This window comes from Hippopotamus amphibius, chromosome 9 (assembly GCF_030028045.1).
Source record: "Hippopotamus amphibius kiboko isolate mHipAmp2 chromosome 9, mHipAmp2.hap2, whole genome shotgun sequence".
Lineage (NCBI taxonomy): Eukaryota > Metazoa > Chordata > Mammalia > Artiodactyla > Hippopotamidae > Hippopotamus > Hippopotamus amphibius.
Window position 1 is genome coordinate 110,261,344 of NC_080194.1, and position 21,064 is coordinate 110,282,407.

Sequence of the window (21,064 nt, forward strand, 5' to 3'; positions counted from 1 at the left end):
GCGCCCCGGGCTGTGAGGGCTCTCCCTGCCGCAGCGGCAGTATCCCCGCGTCCGCCGACCAGAAGCCTCGGCGTTTGGCTCCTTGGGGCGCGCGGGAAGAGTGGCGCTGCCCGTTCTGGCGAGCGGAGGGCGCGCCGGCGCGCGTCCCTCCGTGCCGCGCTCCCCGCCACGTTCGTGGGGGGTGGGGGGGTGTCCAGAACTGCTGTGACTTTTGAGGTCCTGCTACTCCTTCCGGCGAGCCTCCCGACGCGCCAGTTCGGAGAGAGGCCGGCGTGACCGGCAGGCCCCGAAGGCTCACTGCGTGGGCTCGGGACGTGGAACGTGTCCGGGAGTCCGCGGCGCCGTGCGCGCTGGTGAGTTTGGCGGAGGGGTGGGGTGTCCCCCGGCGCGAGGGGCGGAGAGGACGTCGCGCTCTGCCCCTTCTCCCGCCCCCTGGTGCTGCCCCCACTTTGAGAGTAATTGAGACTTGAGCGTGACTGCGGAGCCGCGAGTATGCGGGCGCCGGGCGCGGGCTTTTCCTCAGCTCGGCGTGATGGAGCGGGTCGGTGAGCGGAACAAAGGCGCCCGCCCCGGGGAGCCGGTCCTCGGCTGAAGACCGTGGGCCGCGTGCCACGACGGCCGCCTGCGGACTAGGGTGGTGGCGGTGCGGCCCGAGGCGCGGCGCGCTCCTCCACCTGCGGGAGGCGAACCCCGAGCCCGGCACCTGCGCGCTGCTTCTGCCGCGGCGCCGGGGCAGCCCCGCCTGCCGGCCCGCCGGTCCCGGAGGTCCCCGCAGCCCCGCTCCCGGCAGACCGAAGTCCAGCGGCGAACCACTTGCTGGTGCAGAGGAGAGACCCCCGGCCCTTCGCCGAGAAGCCGAGGCGCCTCGTAGGGGCCGCGCGCGGTGGACTGAGTAGGCATCTCGGGGAGCACTTCTGCAGACCGAGGGCTTCGGTGTGAGCCATCTAGCTCTCCCCGCGACCGCCCGGACCTCCCAACCATCTCCGCTGCCCCAGCCTCCGCGCCTTGGGGCCGGGAGCGGCTGGGAACCTCGCCAGCCGTCCGGAGCGCGAGGCTCGCACGGCCCCCGGCTGCCCCGCGCCTCGCCGGAGCCCGAGGGGGCGCGGGTCCGGGGCGAGGGCCGACCGGGCGTGTTTGATGGCTTCACTGAGAAGAGTCAAAGTGTTGTTGGTGTTGAACTTGATCGCGGTGGCCGGCTTCGTGCTCTTCCTGGCCAAGTGCCGGCCCATCTCGGTGCGCAGCGGAGACGCCTTCCACGAGATTCGGCCGCGCGCCGAGGCGGCCAACCTCAGTGCGCACAGCGCCAGCCCCATCCAGGATGCGGTCCTGAAGCGCCTCTCGCTGCTCGAGGATATTGTCTACCGGCAACTGAATGGTAAGGACGCATGCGAGTGCCCACGGGGCTGGGTGCGGGTGGGCCGGGCACCGAGTCACCCCCCTGGGGGCCCTGCGCGCGGTACCGGAGGCAAGCACCTCCTGGCTCCCCCGCACCCTTTTACTCTTCCTCCCCAGGAGGCCGGGGCTTCTGGAAAGAATTACTTGTTTGTTGTTTCTGTTTGTTTGTTTTTCCTGTACTCCAGCTGTAAGTTTGCTTTTGTTGTGCAAACACGTCAGCACAGCTGGCTCCCGGTCCCCGCGTGCAGAAACGATTACCTGGCCGCTCCTGCCCTAGTGCGGAGACTAGACGCGCGGCCGAATGGGACTGGAGGCGCAGGCCACTTGAGGGTGGAAATAGCTTTTACAGCCTCAGAGCTTAGCGTCTGGTGGGGTCGGACAGGGAGGGACTTTGGCAGTGTCCGCAAAAGTCAAGGCCTCAGGTCTGGAGCTAACGCGCTTCGGTGGTAGGCTGGAGGAAGGTCATCTCTCTAGGAGGAGGGCTGCACGCTAGCGATGAGGACTCCTCCCATCCCGCAGCTGCCTTGGTGAGGCTGGATTCCCCCCCCCCCGCCCCGTTTGAGGGCAATTGTTAAAGTTCGCGGGGGATCGGGAAAGCAGGTTTTTACAGAGTGCAGCAAAGAGAGGTGTGCCATCCAGTAAGCGATAGTTGTCAGAATCTGTCCCATCCAAAATGCTCTCTTCAATGCTTCAGGAGAAGGGGGAGACTTTTAATGTGCCCTGGTCACTGGACATTTGCTGCCCCCGAGGTCAGAGTGTTACCCACTTGAGTATGAGCAGCTCTCCAGGGTCCATATGACTGGTATCTGGGGCAAATTCAAGGCTGCCACCTCCCTTTCTGAGCTGCTAACTCATGTTCTCAGGGTAAGTCCAGAGCTACGGCTAGTCATAAAGATAAGGATAATATTTATTGGTGGAATTCTTATTGTGTGCTGGACACAGTGCCTGGCGTTACAGGTGCATTGTCACATTGAGTGTTCACATCAGTCCAAGGTGGTTCATTCCATTCCCCATATCAGAAATAAGAAGGCTTGGAGAGGTTAACTTAGTTGCCTGATGTCCTGCTGCTAGTAAGTGGTAGAGTCTGGTAGTCAGAACCCCATGTCTGGTTGACCAGAGAGCCAGTTGACAAGTTCTTGAGAACAGGTACATACTATTTTCTCCTTATTATAAGGAATATGCATTTTGATGACAAAAAGTTTCTACATTAGTAAGACCTGACTCTACTACTACTATCCTCCCTGCAATTGGAGCAAGAGACTGGCCTGGAGGCAGGCAGGGAGGAGGATGTCACCATACTGTCTATGGTCCTCTTCCTGCTTTCCAGTGATCCCTTCTGGGTCCTTTCAGTTGGGTTGAGGTCAGATTTCCAAGCACGCTCTGAAGGGACCCCTTGGTCTTCTTGACGTCATTCAGCAGGTGTCCAGGGGATGCCTTGAACTTGTATCTGTAGCGGGACACTGCAATCCCACTGACCCCTCAGAGACAGCGGGGTCCACCTGTAGGTGTGGCCCGACTATAGGTGTCGCCTGCGGGAGTCTTGTGTGAGCTCTTCTCCTGAGTGTTGAAGAACCAAGGCACAGAATGAAACAAAAGCCCGCAGTTCATTTCTGGAGGAATTAAATGCTTATGGGATCAGCCTTATTATTTTACACAGATCTGTGCCGTAGACCAAGCTGTAGGACCCAAAAGAGATAGTGCAGGATAGCTGGTTCCCTCAAGTGTCAGGCTGTACCCAGGGACACAAGTCATTTCAACTAGGAAACCAAATATGATCTACCCCCCTGCCCCCACCCGGTGCCCCCAATAGGAATAACATTCCAAATGGTATTTACTAAGTGCCAGCAACACACAGGGACTCGTTTAGTCTTCGCAGCAATCCTAGGAGATAGGTGCTGATACTTCCCTCTAAGTCGCTTGTTCACAGCCACCCAGCTATGGGATGACAGAGCTGGGAACTGAACTTGGACAGTCATTCAAGAATTCAAGTTCTCAGCTGCTGCACCAGCTGGTCTGAATCTTTGGTTGTGGATCAGAGACACCTGGAGGGCCTGTTAAGATGCAGATTTCTAGGCCTCACCCAGAGAGCCTCTGATTCAGTAGATCTTGGGTGCGGGGGCCCGAGATTTGGCATCTCCTACAAGCTTGTGGCCTGGACCATAGCCCATTGCCATCTACTGCCTGCGCCAGGCCGAGCAAAGAGGAAAAGCCATTTGCCTGTTGGTTGAAGTGGGGGTGGGGACTTCTGGGAAGCTGAGAGTGTGCTTCAGATGGACTGAGGTTTCGGCTTCTTTCCTGTGTTCTCTTATGCCCTGTAGGCAATTTCCTGGGGATGTGGATGTCAGCCACTTGGGACTGGTTGGGTCGGGCTCAGTGGGGTGGGAAGACTAGTTTTTTTTGACTTGTGGACTCTGGGGAGGAGCTGGCAGGAAGGCTGGGTTGAGGGCTTTTCCTGGGCAAACCAGGAATTCACACTGCAAGAAAGTAGATGTCGCCTCCCTGGCTGACAAGTGTAGTTAGTAGTGACCCTCCTCCTCTCCACCCTACCCACCCCCCATCCCCCGCCCCCCGCCCCAAGCACTCCATCCTCTGCCTGAGCTTGTTTTGGGTAAAGCGTGTCCCACCTGTAGATACTGTAGGCCTGCCGGGGTCTCCTGCAGTGGGAGGAGGATGCCTGGGAGATGGGACCTGGATTCCTGTGTCCACTTGCTCTGCAGCCTGTCACCACCCCTTGCTACCAAAGGAGGAGAAGGAAACCTTGACCTTGGTTCTCTTTATTGCTCAGGAATTAATGGAGTGTTCGAGGGAGCTGGGCACTGGGTATATAAGAGGAACAGGGCCACTTGGGTCCAGCACCTCAGGTACCAAGCAGGAGCTGGTATTTTAATGATGGCTCAGATTTCTCCAACCTTTCCAGTGGAGCCTTATGAAGTTCAAGCAGGTGGGACACAGCACAGCCATCTCCTGTGTTCTCTTACTCCCAAAACAGTTTCCTTGGGTGTCCTGAGAGGGTTCCCCTGGGCTGGGGGGTGGGGGGGCCAGGGGTGACCCAGACTTCCTCAGAACTGGCCTCTCTGCTAGACTCTCAGTACCTGCCTTTTAAAAACCAGTTACACGTTGTTATTGTTTTGTTTTTCTTAATAGAGGCTGAGAAGGATACTTGAAAAGGGAAAGCGGAAAAGCTGGTGTGGAGGAAAAAGCACACAGAGATGAGTTTGTTTTCGCTCCTCCAGACTCTCTCTTGCACCTGTCCTTCCATTCTTTCTGTTGCTGCAGTGACCTTTAACCCAGGGCCCTGCCACCCCTCCTTTCCGTGGTTCCAGCTGTCTGTGGGGAAAGCATCACTTCCAAAGGGCCCGAGACCTTCCAGTGGTTTTGTGTTTCCTAAGGAGCCGTGGTCAAGCCTGGAGGCTGACGGTCAGGGCTGGTCACCGCCAGCCCGTGTCCCACCCCAGCCCGGTACCTCTGCCTCCTCGAGCCAGGCTGATCCACTTGCCGAAATAACCTTGCATTTGTCTTATGATTGTAGCCTCCGTGGTTCAGCCCCTAGTCTTTGAGAGGTGCTAGTTGTCCTGGTTTGCACTCCCCACCCCCTTTCTACATTCATCTGTCCTTTAAAACGTGGCTCAAGGTCACCGCCTGGGGGTGGGTGGTTGTGCCAGGCCACAAGGTCTGAGCTCTTCCTACTCCAGGTTGCTTGAAGCTTTCTTGTCTGTGTCCATTTGCACCCATGGCTTTGACTTTTGTGCCTCTGTGGCTTTATCGTTTGAGTCCAGAACTGGACTGCAGGCTTTTTAAGGGCTCAAACCATATTTTGGACTATTTGATACCCCCTCCATCCTTCAGCATGTGTCACAGCACCTTGTACATAATTGCGAGCACCAGAGGTTTGCTGGTGGATTAATAGGGTGGGAGCTAGCTTTAGGAGGTGAGTGATAGCCACAGAGGAAATAACCTTGACACTGTAAAGGCTGGATTGGGTTGGTGGATGTGGTGAAGGGAAGGATCTGGAAAGACTTAGCCGGGGAGATTGAGTGTGAGGTAGCCATCTTGCATGTAGCATCTTGTCTCTGCCATCTTGCCCGCACCATCTTGTCTCTGCCATCTTGCCTGCACCATCTTGTCTCTGCCGTCTTGCCTGCACCATCTTGAGGCTACTCTGGTCCTTCACCAGATCCTGACTAAAGGGCACCAGATCCTTTGGAGGAGCCTGGAAATGAAGCAGTCGCCGGGTTAGGGACCAGCACATTTCATTATGTTTTCTTTGGATGTGTGATTTTATAACATGATGGTTTTATGTTACTTTCTCTCTAGAATAAAATTAATTCATGTTTTATTGTGGAAATTTTGGAAAATCCAAAACAATTATACAGAAGAAAATAATACTGTGTTAAATTTCTTCTATTTTTTTTTTTAAATCGTGCTTTTGTACTGGCATAAGGAAAATGGACGTAGGGACAGATTTCTTGTTAGAATTCCCATGTAACTCTGTACAGTGCTTTTGGCTGTCTGTCACCTTCTAAGGAAGTTATTTGTTTCTCTCATTTTAGAGCTGAGAAAGATGAGACACAGAGATACTGTGTGACTCAGCCAGGATTACACAGCCAGTGAGGGGCAGAGTCAGGATTCCTGAATATCATGGTACTTTTCCCAGGTCCAGCATCCCCGTGATAGGTCAGGGTGAAGGCGGCGGAGGGTCCTGTGCCCCTCACAAGCCCCGAGCTCTGGCTGGTGACCCTGTCCCTCATTCGTGTCCCCGTGCAGTGAATCAGAAGGGCATGTGTGGCTGCTCTGTCCAGTACTCCCAGGGCCCTGCTGTTGTAAGAGGAAATGCAATCGATTGAGGTTAGGTTCCAGATTTAGACTTCACAAGGATATTGAATAGAAGCAGGGTTGCTTGAAGAAATTGAAAATCTTTGCAGGCATGGAGAAAAGTCAGAATTAACCCAGCCTACTCCTGCCCCTAAGCCACACAGGCAGATGAAGCTAGAGTTGGAGCTGCAGAAAACCATCCCATTCCCAAACAACCCACATACAGCCCACCCATCCTGCCACGTCAGCCAAGCCCACCAGGCGGACAAAGTGAGTTAGCAGAGAGGGGCAGAGGCAGAGATGTGCTCTCTGGGCCTCCAAGGTGGCATCAGAAGAAGAGGGATCATGTGTTGAAAGCATCTCTTCCTGGATGCTGGAGCTGGCCTGGGCTGTTTCCTCTTTCCTGGAATATACACGTGCTTATATAGACTATTAAGCCGGAATGTACCAGCATTTCCAATGGGAAGGAGGTAAGGGAGAGAGAGCAGAGGGCACATGTTTGTATTATTGCACTGAGCATCAGAAGGAAACCAGGGCAGTGTGAGCCTTAGGTGCTGTGTGCAGGCCTTCATCAGGGCTCGGTGGCCAGCAGGGGCCCAGGTGTGTGGAGGGCTGGTCAGCAGAGCCAGGGCCTGAGCGCCGGAGGGGCTCTCACTTCTTTTACCTCCGACGGACTGATCACATCTGGTGAGTCCTGGAGAGATGCGGAGCCCGGTTCTCGGACAGCCCTGGGATACAGGCGCATCTGTGCTGGCCAGTGTGTGCGACAGGCACCCTGCCAGTGGGGGCAGCTGCTGCCTGCCTGGCCCAGAGGTAGTGGGGAGAGGCTGCCAGTGTCATTCTCGGGGAAGAACTCCAACGCCCTGACCTTTGCTGTTGCCAAATCGGGAGTGTCCTTTGTGCATGGGAAGAAGGCTCGGTAATTAGAGCTAAGAGTGACAGCAGGGAGGTGGAATGTGGGCACAGTGAAGCCCACGTTGAATGGAGAAACACCTAAGATCAGAAACCTCCGAGTCTTTAAGAAGAGAATGTTGGAATAAAGGCTGTTCTCTTGGCGGCAGACAGACTGGGTTTGAGTTCTGGTTCTGTCACTTATTAGCTGTGTGACCTTGGGCCAGTCTCCCCACCTCTCAGCTGTGAAATGAGGTTGCTGTGAGTCAGGATGAATTGGGATTCAAAATGTCCAGCACGAGCCATGGGGCCTGATGCGTGGCAGCTGGGAGAACGCTCACTCTCCGAAGGAAGGCACCTTGTTCACTTGTTCCCTGTTGTATCTCTGATGCCAAGAACAGCCCTGGCCCATAGTAGGTGCTCAGCAGATGTTTCTTCTTCTTTTTTCTTTTTTTAGGTCTGTTTCTGCTAGAATTAACTGATAATTTTATTTTTTTAAAACTTTATTTGGGCACGTGACAGCATGTGGGATCTTAGTTCTCCAACCAGGGACTGAACCCTCGCCCTTTGCACTGGAAGGGTGGAGTCTTAACCACTGGACCACCCGGAAAGTCCTCAGCAGATATTGCTGGAGTGAATGCATAAACAGTTGTGCTGCATTGAGGCAGAGGTGGTGGTTGTTACCGGAGATGTAAATCTCAAGATGGGGCGGGGGAGGTCCTTTTTGCTCTAACTTGCTTGGTCTCCGAAGTAACCTGAGATCCTTCTCTCTTCCATGTGTTTGCTTGAGGCTGAATTCTGTTTCCTTCTCCTTTCTTCCTCCCTATCTTGTGCTTACTTATAATGACGGTGTCTTTGGATGATTGCTTTTGAGGCCCAGGAGAAGAAATGGCCGCTCGTACGTGTCAAATCCCATTACAGAAATGTTGATCATTTCCATCTATTCGTGACCACTTCCTTACTGCCGGGTGTGGGTGAGATGCCCGGATGCAGAGAGATGCAGATGCCACGCCTACCTAGACATCTGTGGTCCGGTTGGAAGGATGCATTTGTAGTTTTACCAGGTATACTCTAGATCTCAGAGGAATATTAGAATGAGTATGGGGGTGGTGAGACTTGACCTGGCCAACAGTCAGTGCTTGACCAACCCCTGTTGAACTTGAACGAGAGAACTTGGAAGTTTTAACATGTGGACCAGAGGACCCAGGTAGTAACACCACCTGCAGACCTGATGTGGAAGCAAATCATAGAAGATGGTCAGGGCCCAGGACTGGGAATCCGCAGGGCAAGGGGGACAGGTAGAGGCAGAGATGTGCATGGGGACGTAAGGAGCAAGTGGAGCTTGTTAAAGGACCGGGTGGAGGCTGGACCCAGCCAGGCTTCAGTCTCAGGCTGATTTGGATGTAATTCTGTCGATGTGGGGAGCCACTGGGTGACAGGTCACTGCAGTGGTGACTTAAGGGGATTGATGGTGTGTTGGGGTTTAGTGTGTGTGCGAATAGGCTGGAGAGTGGGTTAGAATTCAGTAGTGGGTAGAAGGCGCTGGTGTTGTTGACCCAGCCGTGCCTCTGGTTCAGAGATCAACCAGTGATTACAGGTGCCTCTCACTTCGGACCCCCTGCTTGGCCACTTCCTGAGCTAAGAGTCAGCATCTGGAGTTGCTCCCTTGGGAAAACCTGAATCAGCCCTCGGCACTCTGACCGGAGTGCTCCTCATCCCACCCCCAGCTTCACCAACGAGGGGACCTCAGCCCCCCAGCCGCGCCCCTTTCTCTCCCGCCCTGTGGCTCCGTTCTCCCATATTCACCCTGGACAGCCCCTCCCACAGCGAGCCTGTCGGGAGTTCGCTTGCCAGCTCCTCCGGGGTCCTCACCTCTGTGTCCTCTGCTCCATCTACCCCGTGACCCCCTAATCCCGCCTTGGCTGATTCCCGAGGAAAGACCCATCGTGGTGGGGGTTGGCGCCTTTACAGTGCAAGCTCTGCAGTCTCAGCTTGGCCCTGAGCTTGTCCGGCACCTGATGGTAGCTCTCCCTTTCCATCCTCATTCCTTCCTGAGCCAACGAGGAAGAGGGGTGGCTGGAGGGATTCTGTGGGAGGCTGTGGTGGTGATGGATGGGAGGTGTCCTCTGCTCCAAACCTGTCTCCTCCCGCCCTTCCCCTGCTGCGGCTCCGAGATGACAGAGGCCTGTCCGTGCCAGCTGCCGCGGCAGCAGCCCCCTGCCCTCAGGCTTTATCCCAGCTGTGGCTATCGCAGCCACAGTCCCCGCAGGTCTGTCTTCTGAGGCCGCCACCAGGCATCTGGGTCCTCCTGCATTTCACGGGTCCAGCTGGAGTGCCGTGTGGCAGGGTAGGACCTGCTTCCTCTGCCAAAGAGACCAGACGATGGAACTCAGAGGATCAGGGGAGCCAACTCCCCGTAGGGTGGCCTTTGACAGGGGGAACAGGAGCTCCCTCTCAGCAGGGAAAGCATTTCCGAATGCTGGGTGGCACTTAAAACATGCAGGACTCACTTGGTTGAAAGACCTTGCTCTGCTTGCGTTATTACCCCTCTCAGGTCTTTAGACTGCTTGACATGCGGATGACAATTGGCTTAGCCACTGATAGAGAAGTTTTCCCTTTTAATAATGTCCCTGTCATGGCTAACTGCAGAGCTTCGGCCTTGCCATGCATGAGTAATAAACCACTGCCGTAATTACAGGCGGCCACAGCCAGACGCCAGCACACGAGCGTGCTGACAGTTAATAGGGAGCAGGGTACCAGAAGAGCCTCCTTCCATCCCTGCCTCTGACATAATGGCTAATCATGTGATTAGTGTTTACCGAGGGGTGTCTCGTGGTCACTCGTGCCTTGTTAGATGCTGTACCTCCCTGATGGAAAGGATGTGAATAACGGTCAGGAGACCAGGGTTCTAGTTCTCTGTATTTCTAGGGACCAAAGTGTATAAGTGAGAGCTGTGTGACTTTAGGGTCCATTAACGCTGATTTTGAATAATACTCCTTTCCTCCCACCCCATTCTGTTAAAATCTCACACGTTCTCCAATTCAGAAGCCATTTATTCCCTGAAACCTTCCCTGCCACCTTGTCAGAATTAATTGTTCCTTCTTCAGGGCTCTTATGGTACTCTGTATGGGTCTGCTTTTAGCTGTTGTTTATCTCTGCTTTGCATTAGAATGAATCATTTACATGGTAACAGTTTGCAAGAGGATGGGTTTTATTCATTTTAACATTATTATTACTTATTTTTTTATTGAGTTACAGTTGATGTACAGTATTATATAAGTTACAGGTGTGCCACACAGTCATTCACAATTTTTAAAGGTTATACTCCAGTTATCGTTATTTATAGTTATTATAAAATGTTGGCTATATGCCCTGTGTTGTACAGTGTATTCTTGTGGCTTCTTTATTTTACACAAGATAGTTTGTGCTTCTTAATCTCCTACCCCTATCTTGCCCCTCTCCCATTGGTCTCCCCACTGGCAACCACTCATCTTTTCTCTATATCTGTGAGTCTGTTTCTTTTTGTTGTTGTTGTTGTTATAGTCACTAGTTTGTTTTATGTTTTAGATTCTGCATATAAGTGACATCATACAATATTTGTCTTTCTCTTGTCTGACTTATTTCAATAAGCCTTAGAGTCCATCCATGTTGCTGCAAAGGGCAACATTTGATTCTTTTTTTATGGCTGAATAAGTATTCTGTTGTATATTTAAAAATTTTTTTCCATGGCATTTAGGAATGAATTCATCAATAAGTAACTTGTTCTCACTTAACAAGTCCACAGGTAGTGGTAACCAGCATTGATGTGACACCATGAGGTCATCATGATGACATTATAATGTCATAGTTCATTATATTTCCTTGGACTTTTTTTTTGAAGTTTCTTTGTCTATTCATTCTTTTTTTTAAAATGTTTGTTTGTTTGTTTGTTTATTTTGGCTGCTCTGGGTCTTAGTTGCTGAAAGCAGGATCTTTGTTGCGGCATGCAGACGTCTTAGTTGTGGCATTCACGCAACTAGTTCCCAGACCAGGGATCAGCCCTGGGCCCTGTGTATTGGGAGTGTGGAGTCTTACCTACTGGACCACCAGGGAAGTCCCTCCTTGGTCTTTTCTTCATGATTACAAGGTGGCTGCAGTAGTTCCAGTCATTGCATCATTGTACAAGGTAGGAAGTACTGTACCACTGGCCACATCTCCTATTGTTTAATCAGGAAAGAAAATCTTTTCCAGAAGTCTTCCTGGTAGGCTCAATGAGGTCCAGAAAATGGCCACACGATAAACCTTGCTGCAAGAGAAGAGTTGCTTTCTCGAAAAAGTAAGTGTGGTGGAGGCAACAGGAAAGGAGAGAAGGAATGGTGCTTGCATTGTGAATCCGTGGTGTCTGCCGTCCTCTCTACACCCCCAGTACCTTCTCAGCAAATATGAAAATGAAGCAAGACTCTTTGCTATCTAGTAATTCAATTAATAGTAATTAACTAGAATACTAGTTAATAGTAATTAACTAGAATACTAGTTAAACATTCTGGGTGACTTGGATTTGACCTGAAGACATCTCATAGATTGAAACTAGCATGTATAACCGTATTTTGTCAATACTAAGACACACATTTTTCTGTCTCTGAAATGAGATTCATTTTATGATCAGTGCTGTGTCAGTAGTTTAATCGGCAGCACTCCCCCCTTTTCTAGGTACATAAAAATGCGCTTGCATGTGTATGTTTTATCAAAAAGATTTTTTGAAATACAATATATGGCCTTTGTAAATACACGTGCATACCGTAGTATACCATATGCAGGATTTTTATTGGATATTGAATATATACCAAGTGTTTTGTGTTGCTTAATTCTACATCAAACCTATGTACACTATTATACCCGTTTTTCAGTTGAGAAAGCTGAAACTCAGAGAAATCAGCTGTCCAGAGACACCCACCAGCTGCCTTTCTGTGTCTTGCTTTGGAAGTTGGCACTTGCAGACTTCTGGGTGTGGGACTCAGTCCCAGTTACCATTGGTAGTGGGTCCAGGGATTGCAGAGGGGTGAGTGTGGGGATTCAGTGACAGGAGGGCAGCAGGGAACCTTGCTTCTCTTAGGTTTAGCAGCTACTGGTGTGTAAAGTTGTAAAGCTTTTAATTTCTAGAGCTCTAAATTATGCTGTGTGAGCTTTAAATCCAGCCCATAATTAGAACAAAATGTGAGAAAAGTGAAATTGATATTAAGTTAATTAAAAGGCTTTGCTTATATTTGCAAGGAAATTAGCACAACAAGAGTGCTGACAAGTGCACATTGTTAATTTCTTCTTCACTGGGCAACTCTCAGCAGGCCTCAGGCAAGCTTTGTTCTTGGCTTCTGCCCTGTGCCCTCCCTGCCATCAAATCTCCATCTTATTGGTATCATGGTGGCTTTAATTGGGCAAGATGCAGTGTAATCTTCTGAGGGTCATTTTTTAATGGATACCAAGCCTTGAATAGGTACCACAGCATCCAGTTGAGGGCTCAGGCACTTGAGGTGTGTGTGGGGGGCTTCAAAGCTGTGTGTCGATGTGTTGCCGATGCAGATGGACCATGTGGTTCCCTCCTGTCCAGCCTTCTTCTCATTCCTGTTCACTGTCCTGATCTAGGCCACAGACCTGGGTTGGTGTGTGCAGTGTAGAATTTTAATTTGGAGTTCCTAGAAGGGTGGGGGCAGTCTTTCTTATGTAACCATTTATACCAGATCAGGGTCTGGGTTAAGGAGGCTGATATCAGGCAGCCCAGAACTACCTTGGCCTCTAGTTGGGATGGCAGAGGCAATGCCATGTTCACCAAGAGACTGTCTTTTCCTCTTGGGCACAGAGCTAATCTTCAGGCTCCCCGCAGTTAGGTGGGGGGCCATGTGACTGAGTTCTGGGCATTGTAAAATGGGAGGAAGTGATATTTGCCACTGTCTGACCTTGCCCACAATATATCCTAAGGGGTCATCCATGCCTTCCCTCTTTACCTTCCTGTTGTGGCCTTGGAGTGTACCTCTTGGTGGCATAGAAGATGGAAGGATCCTCAACCCCTGAGTGACTGTGTGGAGCAGGGTACCATCCCATCCTCCCTGGCTCTCTCTTGATATCTCTGTGCATTGGACCTTCATGTTAAACCATCGAGATCTTGGAGCTTATCTGTTACAGCAGCTAGTGTTAATCACCCTGACTAATTCAGTTAGGCAGCTCTGGGATACTGGTCTCCCTGAGTCACAGGACAGTCTGTCTACTCTATGTCTCCATCCTTGACTAATATGATCAGCAAATACTGAACAGTAAGTGGGGTGGGGTAAGATGGTGGAATTAAAAGCCACCTGGCTCCAGACCTGCTTCCCTGTCTCTGCTGTTGGCTGTAAGAAAGCAGTCTTGTTTCTCAGTGTCCCAGTGTTCTACTTACAGAATGATGGAATGATTATACTCATCCGCTACTTATGCTCCATGTTGGAGCTGAGGGATAAGTATTGAAATATGGCTAAGTTGTTTGCAATTATAAACAACTAAATAATACATGCATTGTCTTTATTACAGCTTCGGCTGATAGGAACTGGCCTTTTTCAAGATGAGACAAACTGAAAAGGTTAGTTTAAGAATTAGCAATTAAAAAAATCATGGTCTTTGCTGCCACTGCATTTTAAATCATGCAAACATTTATGTTTGTGCCAAAGTTCCACAGTTTCCTTTAGAGCAATTACTGAAATGCATTCACAAGATAAAAGTGGAGTTCAGGGAAGAATATTTAAGAGCTCTTTAATGATGTTAAAAAGTTTGCTAATTTGCCAAGTTGTTCTAAAATCCACTTCAGGTGTTTTTTTTTCCTGCCTACCCATCTTCCTGCAATTGAACTGACTCCGGAAGATTTGAAGAAAGGGTCTGAAACTAATATTAAAATATACAAATCTCATGAAATGTCATTTCAAGAGCCTTTTCCTTTTCCTTCATTAGCTGAAGGTGAACACTCGGGAAGGTCTAAGAACCCTTGGGCTGTATTTACTTGCACAAACCAGTTTGGGGAGAAAACAAAAGCTAAACAGTAGTTACTAAGGGCTTGTTTGGATCCAGTTCTTTCTTTTTGTTGCTCTTTGGTAGCTTGTATGCATAGACCCTTGGGGAGGAGTAGACTGCCTACATTTCTTCATCTCCATCTTCCTTATTCAGATCTTAGCTTTGCACAGCTGTAGCCAGCGAAGGGCTTGTGGTCCCCCTAGCATCACTGCTCCATGGATGTTCCAGCTTCCCATGGGTCCTGGGGATCCAGATCCGTCCCTTCGTCTTCTCCACCAGAAAGGATCTAGTGTAATGGCACACATTTTCATTAAGAGTGTAAGCTCGTGGTTACCTCTTATGGATGAATCTCTTGAAAGCCTAATTTACAGTAGAGAGAGTTCAATAGCATTGAGTTCCAGGCAAGAGGCAAAGATGCAGCTGTGACCCCTGCCAGCTGACCCCACCAGCTACTTCCTTCCCTAACCAGCTGACCTCTGGGAGGGTGGGAAGGGCAGACAATGGACCGAGTATGGGCTTTCCAGTTAGACAGATGAAATCTCAAACTTCCTTGTGGCTACTTAACAAAGCCAAGCCAAAGCTGGAATTTGGGGTGACTCACATAACATTGCTGAGCCCCAGTTTGCCCATCTAGAAAAGAGCAGTTGCTCCTATAAGTATGATAAAGACTGTGAAGGATGGTGCTTGTCAGATACCTTGAGGAGCACCTGTATTTAGGAAAATGCTGATGAACAGTTTTATTTATACCGTAGCAGTGGTAACAGAACCATTACTGCTGCTTGGAACAGACATTGAGCCCCTCTGAGGCTCAGCTTTCTCCCTGGTGACCTCTAGATAAGATCTAAACTCTGTTCCAGTTATGTAATTCTATGGATCAGAGAGGTAGTCAGTGAATCAAAGAGAGTCTTTTCGTGTAAAAAACAGCTGGTCAGGATTGGTTAGATTTGCATCTTTTGGCAGCAATACAGAGTTCAATCTAAAGGAACAAAAAATGATTCTCCTTAGGTGTGGTGGGTTTAAAATGTATCTGCAAATTCTTTGACACTATTCACAGCAAAAGGTGGAGTTGAATTTCCCTCCTGTTGGTTATTATGGGCTGGCCCGAGTTGCTTCTAATGAATGGAATCGAATGGAGATGATGTTGCATGACTTCTGAGGCTGGATCATAAAGGGCGATCGACTTTTGATCTGGTGCTCTCTCTGAGGTCATGCATCTTTGAAGCCTCGAGGCACCATGTCAGAAACCGGGCTGCCCTGAAGCCAAAATGCTGGAGAGACCACGTGGAGAGAGATAAGAGATTGAGAGATGGAGAGGGAGGTCCAGGAAGTCTCAGCTGTTCCAGCTCCCAGCTGCTTCTGTCTTCCCAGTGCACAGGCCAGACACGTGAGTGAATGAGTTTCAGTCCCTGCCCCCCTGCCCCTGCCCCAACCCCGCTGCCTTCCAGCCTCCGCCGCTGATGCCTAGTGGAGCAGACGCGAGCTGTCCCCACCCCAAGTCCTGCCCAAATTGCAGATTCATAAGCAAAATAAATACAGTGGTTGTTTTAAGCCACTAACTTTTGGGGTGGTTCATAATTTAGCAGTAAATAACCGGAACACTGGGCTGGTCTCCTTATGTTTAATAAACTTTTTTGCCTCCTCACCGTAAGAAGCAGGAGACTTGATGATGGTGATAACAGTGTAAACAGGAATGCCAATAGCTAACATTTACTGTGCACTTGCTAAAAGTACCCAGCACTGTGCTAAAGACTTAAATGGATATAAAAGTAGGTAATGGATTTTTTTTTTAAGTCTTGGGTTTATATACCATTGATAGACTATGGATAGTAGCCTAACTATTGCAGAGGGGCTTAGGTTGGCCCAGAAGCTGAAGCATCTTTTAGCCAAGTTTGTGCCTTGGCCTGGACCACAGTCTTTAGGTGGGAGAAAGAAGGGGACTGGACCTGCGGTGGCTCCCTCCCATGTGGGCATCCCTTAGTTAACGTAGAACATCGTGTCTGGTCCCTGCACCAGGGTTTCTGATATTGCACTGTTTCAGGTCTTTTAGCAGAAACAAGAACACATTGGACAGAGCCTGTTTCTGCAGGGGACAAATGATTTTCTACTTTTTGGGGAACCTGGAGAATTTGGTGCTCCTACAAAGGCTACACACTGCAAACCTGCAGAGTACCTTATTCTGAAGAACTTTGAATGATACTGCAAACTTCTTTCGTTCTAGTGAAGTAGGGGGCTTGTCTGAATTATAACAGGAAACAAATCAACAACCCACTTTTCCCAGAGTGAGAACATTTTTTATTTCAGTCTTAACTTGGACACACACAATACCTATGGCGTCAACACTTACTACAGACTAGGGATGCCGCAGGTCAGTGGTTCCCATGCCTGTCTGAGCTTCATACTGACTTGGGGAATTTTGGGGAAAAAGTACCAGTTCTTAGATCCCTCCACGTGGAGATTCGTATTTTGCAGATGTGAGGTGGGACTTGGAAATCCATATTTTTCAAAAGCTCGGTGGGTGATTCTGAAGAGCAGCTGGGAGCCACAGAGATGGTTGACTCCTCTGCTTTGAAGTACTTCCCAGTCCCTTCCTGGTGGCAAAAGCTTTAAAGCCTTCATACTGGTGAACTACTTCTTGGAGGGTAGCTAACATCGCTCGTTTCAATGTCTGCATCTGTAAAAAATATCCATTTTATGGGGCTTTTGGGAGGACGAGATGAGTTTACGCACAGGGGAAGTCTGATACAGTCCTGGCTTCTAGTAGGTGACTGAGATGATGATGATTTACTTTCTAACACTTGATTAATTTTATTACCAGCATTTGCCTGTTAATTTCAAGATTTCAACATGTACTTTCAAAATTGATCTTTTTTTTTTTCTTATCATAAGAACATGTCACGTGAGACCTACCCTCCTGGTAACGGGCATTGTTGTGGCCCAGGCAGTAGGCACCCCTCTTGGGGCTTACGGTGCCTTCTCTTCTGCCTGCACCAAGCCTTCCTCTCATGCCATCTGGGGTGTCTTTTGTTTGATAAGCTGGATCTGGGTGAATAGATTTCCTTCTTTTTGCTCAGAGGACAGTTTTTACCTTTTTATGCAAGATCTGCTTTTCTTCTAGCGTTTCCTAAATCTGTATATCATAGTATTGATCTTCTGGCTTTGTAAACTGGTACCTTCTGTTTTTCTTCTCACACCCAACAGCTTTCCATAGCCGACTCCCGATAACTCCCATCTTCTTCACCCTGTTTCTGCGGCCTTTACTTCGTGCAGCCCCAGTGTCTTACCTACAACTTGGGAGTTGACTCTGTGATTATTTTCGCCTCCAAGCTCTGTTCTTTAGAGTCTGTGCTGCACTTTGCCACCACTGTTCTCTTCCCCCAACACAGTTTGGGTCTGGCCACTCCCTCCCTATGCATGCGTGTCTGCAGCCTGGGATTTGTCCTTCATGCCTCGCCGTGCTTCTCAGCCTTTAGTGCAAATGTGTCTTTCCTGAAGAAAGTGACCTGTTGTCTCAGAGTTCCGCAAGCTATGGGAGGTGATTGGACGTGATACCCTAGACTTTAAGAAGGCGGATTCCTCAGTGTGCAGAAACCTTCCATAGTTTTTTGAATTTTTTTTTATTGAAGTGTAGTTGATTTACAGTGTTGTGTTAATTTCTGCTGTACAGCAAAGTGACAGTTATACACATATATACATTCTTTTTTATATTCTTTTCCATTATGGCTTATCCCAGGGTATTGAATATAGTTCCCTGTGCTTGACTGGGAGTTTGGGGTTATTTGATGCAAACTATTACATATAGAATAGATAAACAACAAGAAACCTTCCATATTTTATGAACTTTTCCAAACCTTGTATGATGATCTTGCCCACATCGAGTTGTCAGCCTTCCTTTTTCTAGCTGTTGATTGAGTCTATCTAAAGCATTCAACTTGGTTTTCATGGAAACAGTCACCCTCTTTCTTCTCTCAATCATAATGTCATCAATTTATGTAATTTAATAGAATTACGTAATTACAGTAACAAGCACAGCTGGCGTGAAGAGGTCTGAAAAAACCAACAACCATTGGTAGGTATACAGCTCAGCAGGTGAGAGCAGAAACAGAAAGGCCCTTTAGAGAGAGGGGTGCCTACCAGCCTCACCAACAGTGTGCCCTGGGTGTCTGCCTTTATTCTGTTTTACAGAGGTGATGATGCAGTCAAGAGAGCATCTATTGTGTGAAATGAGCATGTTCACTGTGATAAACTGGGGAAACAGGGAAAGATAGAAATGAGAAAATAAAACTGTTATAATTGTACAGCATTAAAACAATAGCATTTTGCTGCTTTTTTCCCCCTGTAAACATGTTTACGTCTTTAAGATCATACTCATATTTATTTATTTATTTAATTGAAGAATAGTTGATGTACAATATTGTGTTAGTTTCAGGTGTGCAGTACAGTGATTAAGTTATATATGTATGTATATTATATACACATTAATATATATAACATATATATACCTTAATATATATACCTATAATATATATACACATATTCCTTTTCAGATTCTTTTCCCTAATAGGTTATTACAAAATATTGAGTAGAATTCCCTGTGCTATACAGTAGGTCCTTGTTGATTATCTATTTTGTATATAGTAGCGTGTATATGTGAATCCCAACCTCCTGATTTATCCCTCCCCCACCCCCTTTCTCCTTTGGTCACCATAAGTGTGTTTTCTATGTCTGTCAGTCTCTTTCTGTTTTGTAAATAAGTGCATTTGTATCATTCATACTCCTATTTAAATGCTTGTATCCTATGCTTTCTCTTAACATTTTTATATAAATATTTCCCCATATTATTAAACACCTTATAAACATTAATTTTAGTTGTTAGATATTATTTTCATGCAGTTGTTTTACCATAAGTCACTTTCTCACTTCTCTGTAGGCAGAGATGTAGATTGCTCTGTTAGAAAAAACTCAAGATTATTTCCTTCTTGTGTAGGGAAAACCCCAGTTCTTCCCTCCTGTTTCTCTCCTGTGTGTCTCCTTCATCACACAGAATACTTTATTTTTGACACTTTTGGTCACCAAATCGGTGGAGGTATTTTTCCCCTCACCAAACAGTTCTCTATGCCACCAGCTGGGTGTCCTACAGATCAGCTCAGTTCTGACATTACCTGGAGATAGAATCAGATTCCACGGGTTAAGGGCTCAGTCCTACAAGACTTCTCCCAACCCTCACCACTTCAGATATCAGTCGTGAACCCAGGTTGTCACCTGGGCCTCTGACCAGCCATAGATCAGAGGTTCCAAAGACCCTTTGCTCAGGTTTGATTAATTTGCTAGAGTGGCTCACAGAACTCAGAGAAACATTTTGCTTACTTTTACCAGTTGATTCTAAAAAGGTATGTTGGAGAATGCAGATGGACATCCAGATGGAAGAGCTGAGTAGGGCAGGTATGTGGGGAGGGGTGAGGAGCCTCTGTGTCCTCCCCACCCACCACTCTCCCAGCACCTCTGTGTGTTCACCAACCCGGAAGCTCTCTGAACCTCATACTTTTAGGATCTTACGGAGGCTTCATCACATAGGCGTAATGAATCATTAACTCCATTTTCAGTGCTTTCTCTCTTCTCAAGAGAAGTGAGGGTGAGTTGAAAATTCCAAGCTCCTAATCGTGGCTTGGTCTTTCTGGTGACCAGCCGCCATCCAGGAGCCAGCCAAGAGTGACCTCATTAGAACAAAAGACACTCCTGTCACCCAGGGAATCCCAAGGGTTTCAGAAGCCCTGTGTCAGGAACTGAGGTCAGAGACCAAATATTAGAACAAAATGTGTTCCTATGCTCTTCTCACTTAAGAAATTCCAAGAGTTTCAGGAGCTCTGTGTTAGGAACGGGGGGGCAGAGACCGAATATATATTTTCTATTATCTCACAATTGCTTTCAAGTTTTTATTATAAATAATAATGTGATGAATATCTTTATAGATAGAACTTTATATCCAGTATCAGATAGAAACAGTCTCAATGTGGAATAATTAGGCCAAGAGGTATGGGATTTTTAAAGGCTTTGGATATATTTTACCAAACTGATGTCCATGAAGTTTTTACCAGTTTATACTTTCACCAGTAATGCACGAAACGTCCTGGTGTTACCTTATCCTCTTTCACAGTGAATAGATATTATAATTTCTAAAACCTTGCTGATTTGGTAAGCAATCACATCTTCTTGTTTGAGTGTGTATTTTCTTGATTGGTAGTGAGATTGAATATTTTTCCAAATATTATTTATTTGCATTTGCATTATTGTAAAATTTTAAGTTCTCATTGATCTGTTAAAAACAGAATTTCTCTGTTGATTAATTCAGTTGTTGATTTGCATGTATTTTTTTAGGTAGTGAAGAAATTATCATTGTCTTCAGTGTTTATTACAAATAGACTTTCTTTTTTCTTTTTTTAATTAATTAATTTATTTTATTGGCTGTGTTGGGTCTTTTTTGCTGTGCGTGGGCTTTCTTTAGTTGCGGTGAGTGGGGGCTACTCTTCATTGTGGTGCGCGGGCTCCTCATTGCTGTGGCTTCTCTTGTTGCGGAGCATGGGCTCTAGGTGCGTGGGCTTCAGTCGTTGCAGCACATGGGCTCAATAGTTGTGGCTCACAGGCTCTAAAGCACAGCCTCAATAGTTGTGGCGCACAGGCTTAGTTGCTCTGCAGCATGTGGGATCTTCCTGGAGCAGGGATTGAACCCGTGTCCCCTGCATTGGCAGGTGGATTCTTAACCACTGTGCCACCTAGGAAGTCCCAAACTCATTGTTTACCTTTTAATGTTGATAGTTTTTTTGGATGGGTTGTATAGGTTTTACATTTTCATAGAAAATTTAATCTTACGGAGTTTTCTCTCATTCAGTGTTTGAAAAACTATTCACATTTTTTTCTGGCTTTATTTAAAAAATTAAGTTGAATTTTTAGCAGATGACTA

At 48.0% G+C, this 21,064-nt stretch overlaps 1 protein-coding gene across 1 annotated transcript in view; it reads left to right on the forward strand.

Annotated features, from left to right (window-relative positions):
• The first annotated feature begins 1,137 nt into the window (after positions 1-1,137).
• Positions 1,138-21,064, forward strand: part of GALNT17 (polypeptide N-acetylgalactosaminyltransferase 17) — a 426,893-nt gene continuing 406,966 nt past the window's right edge. The window contains exon 1 of the mRNA XM_057696027.1: positions 1,138-1,375. Within this exon, the coding sequence (XP_057552010.1) occupies positions 1,138-1,375 (238 nt within the window). The remainder of the gene's footprint in view (positions 1,376-21,064) is intronic.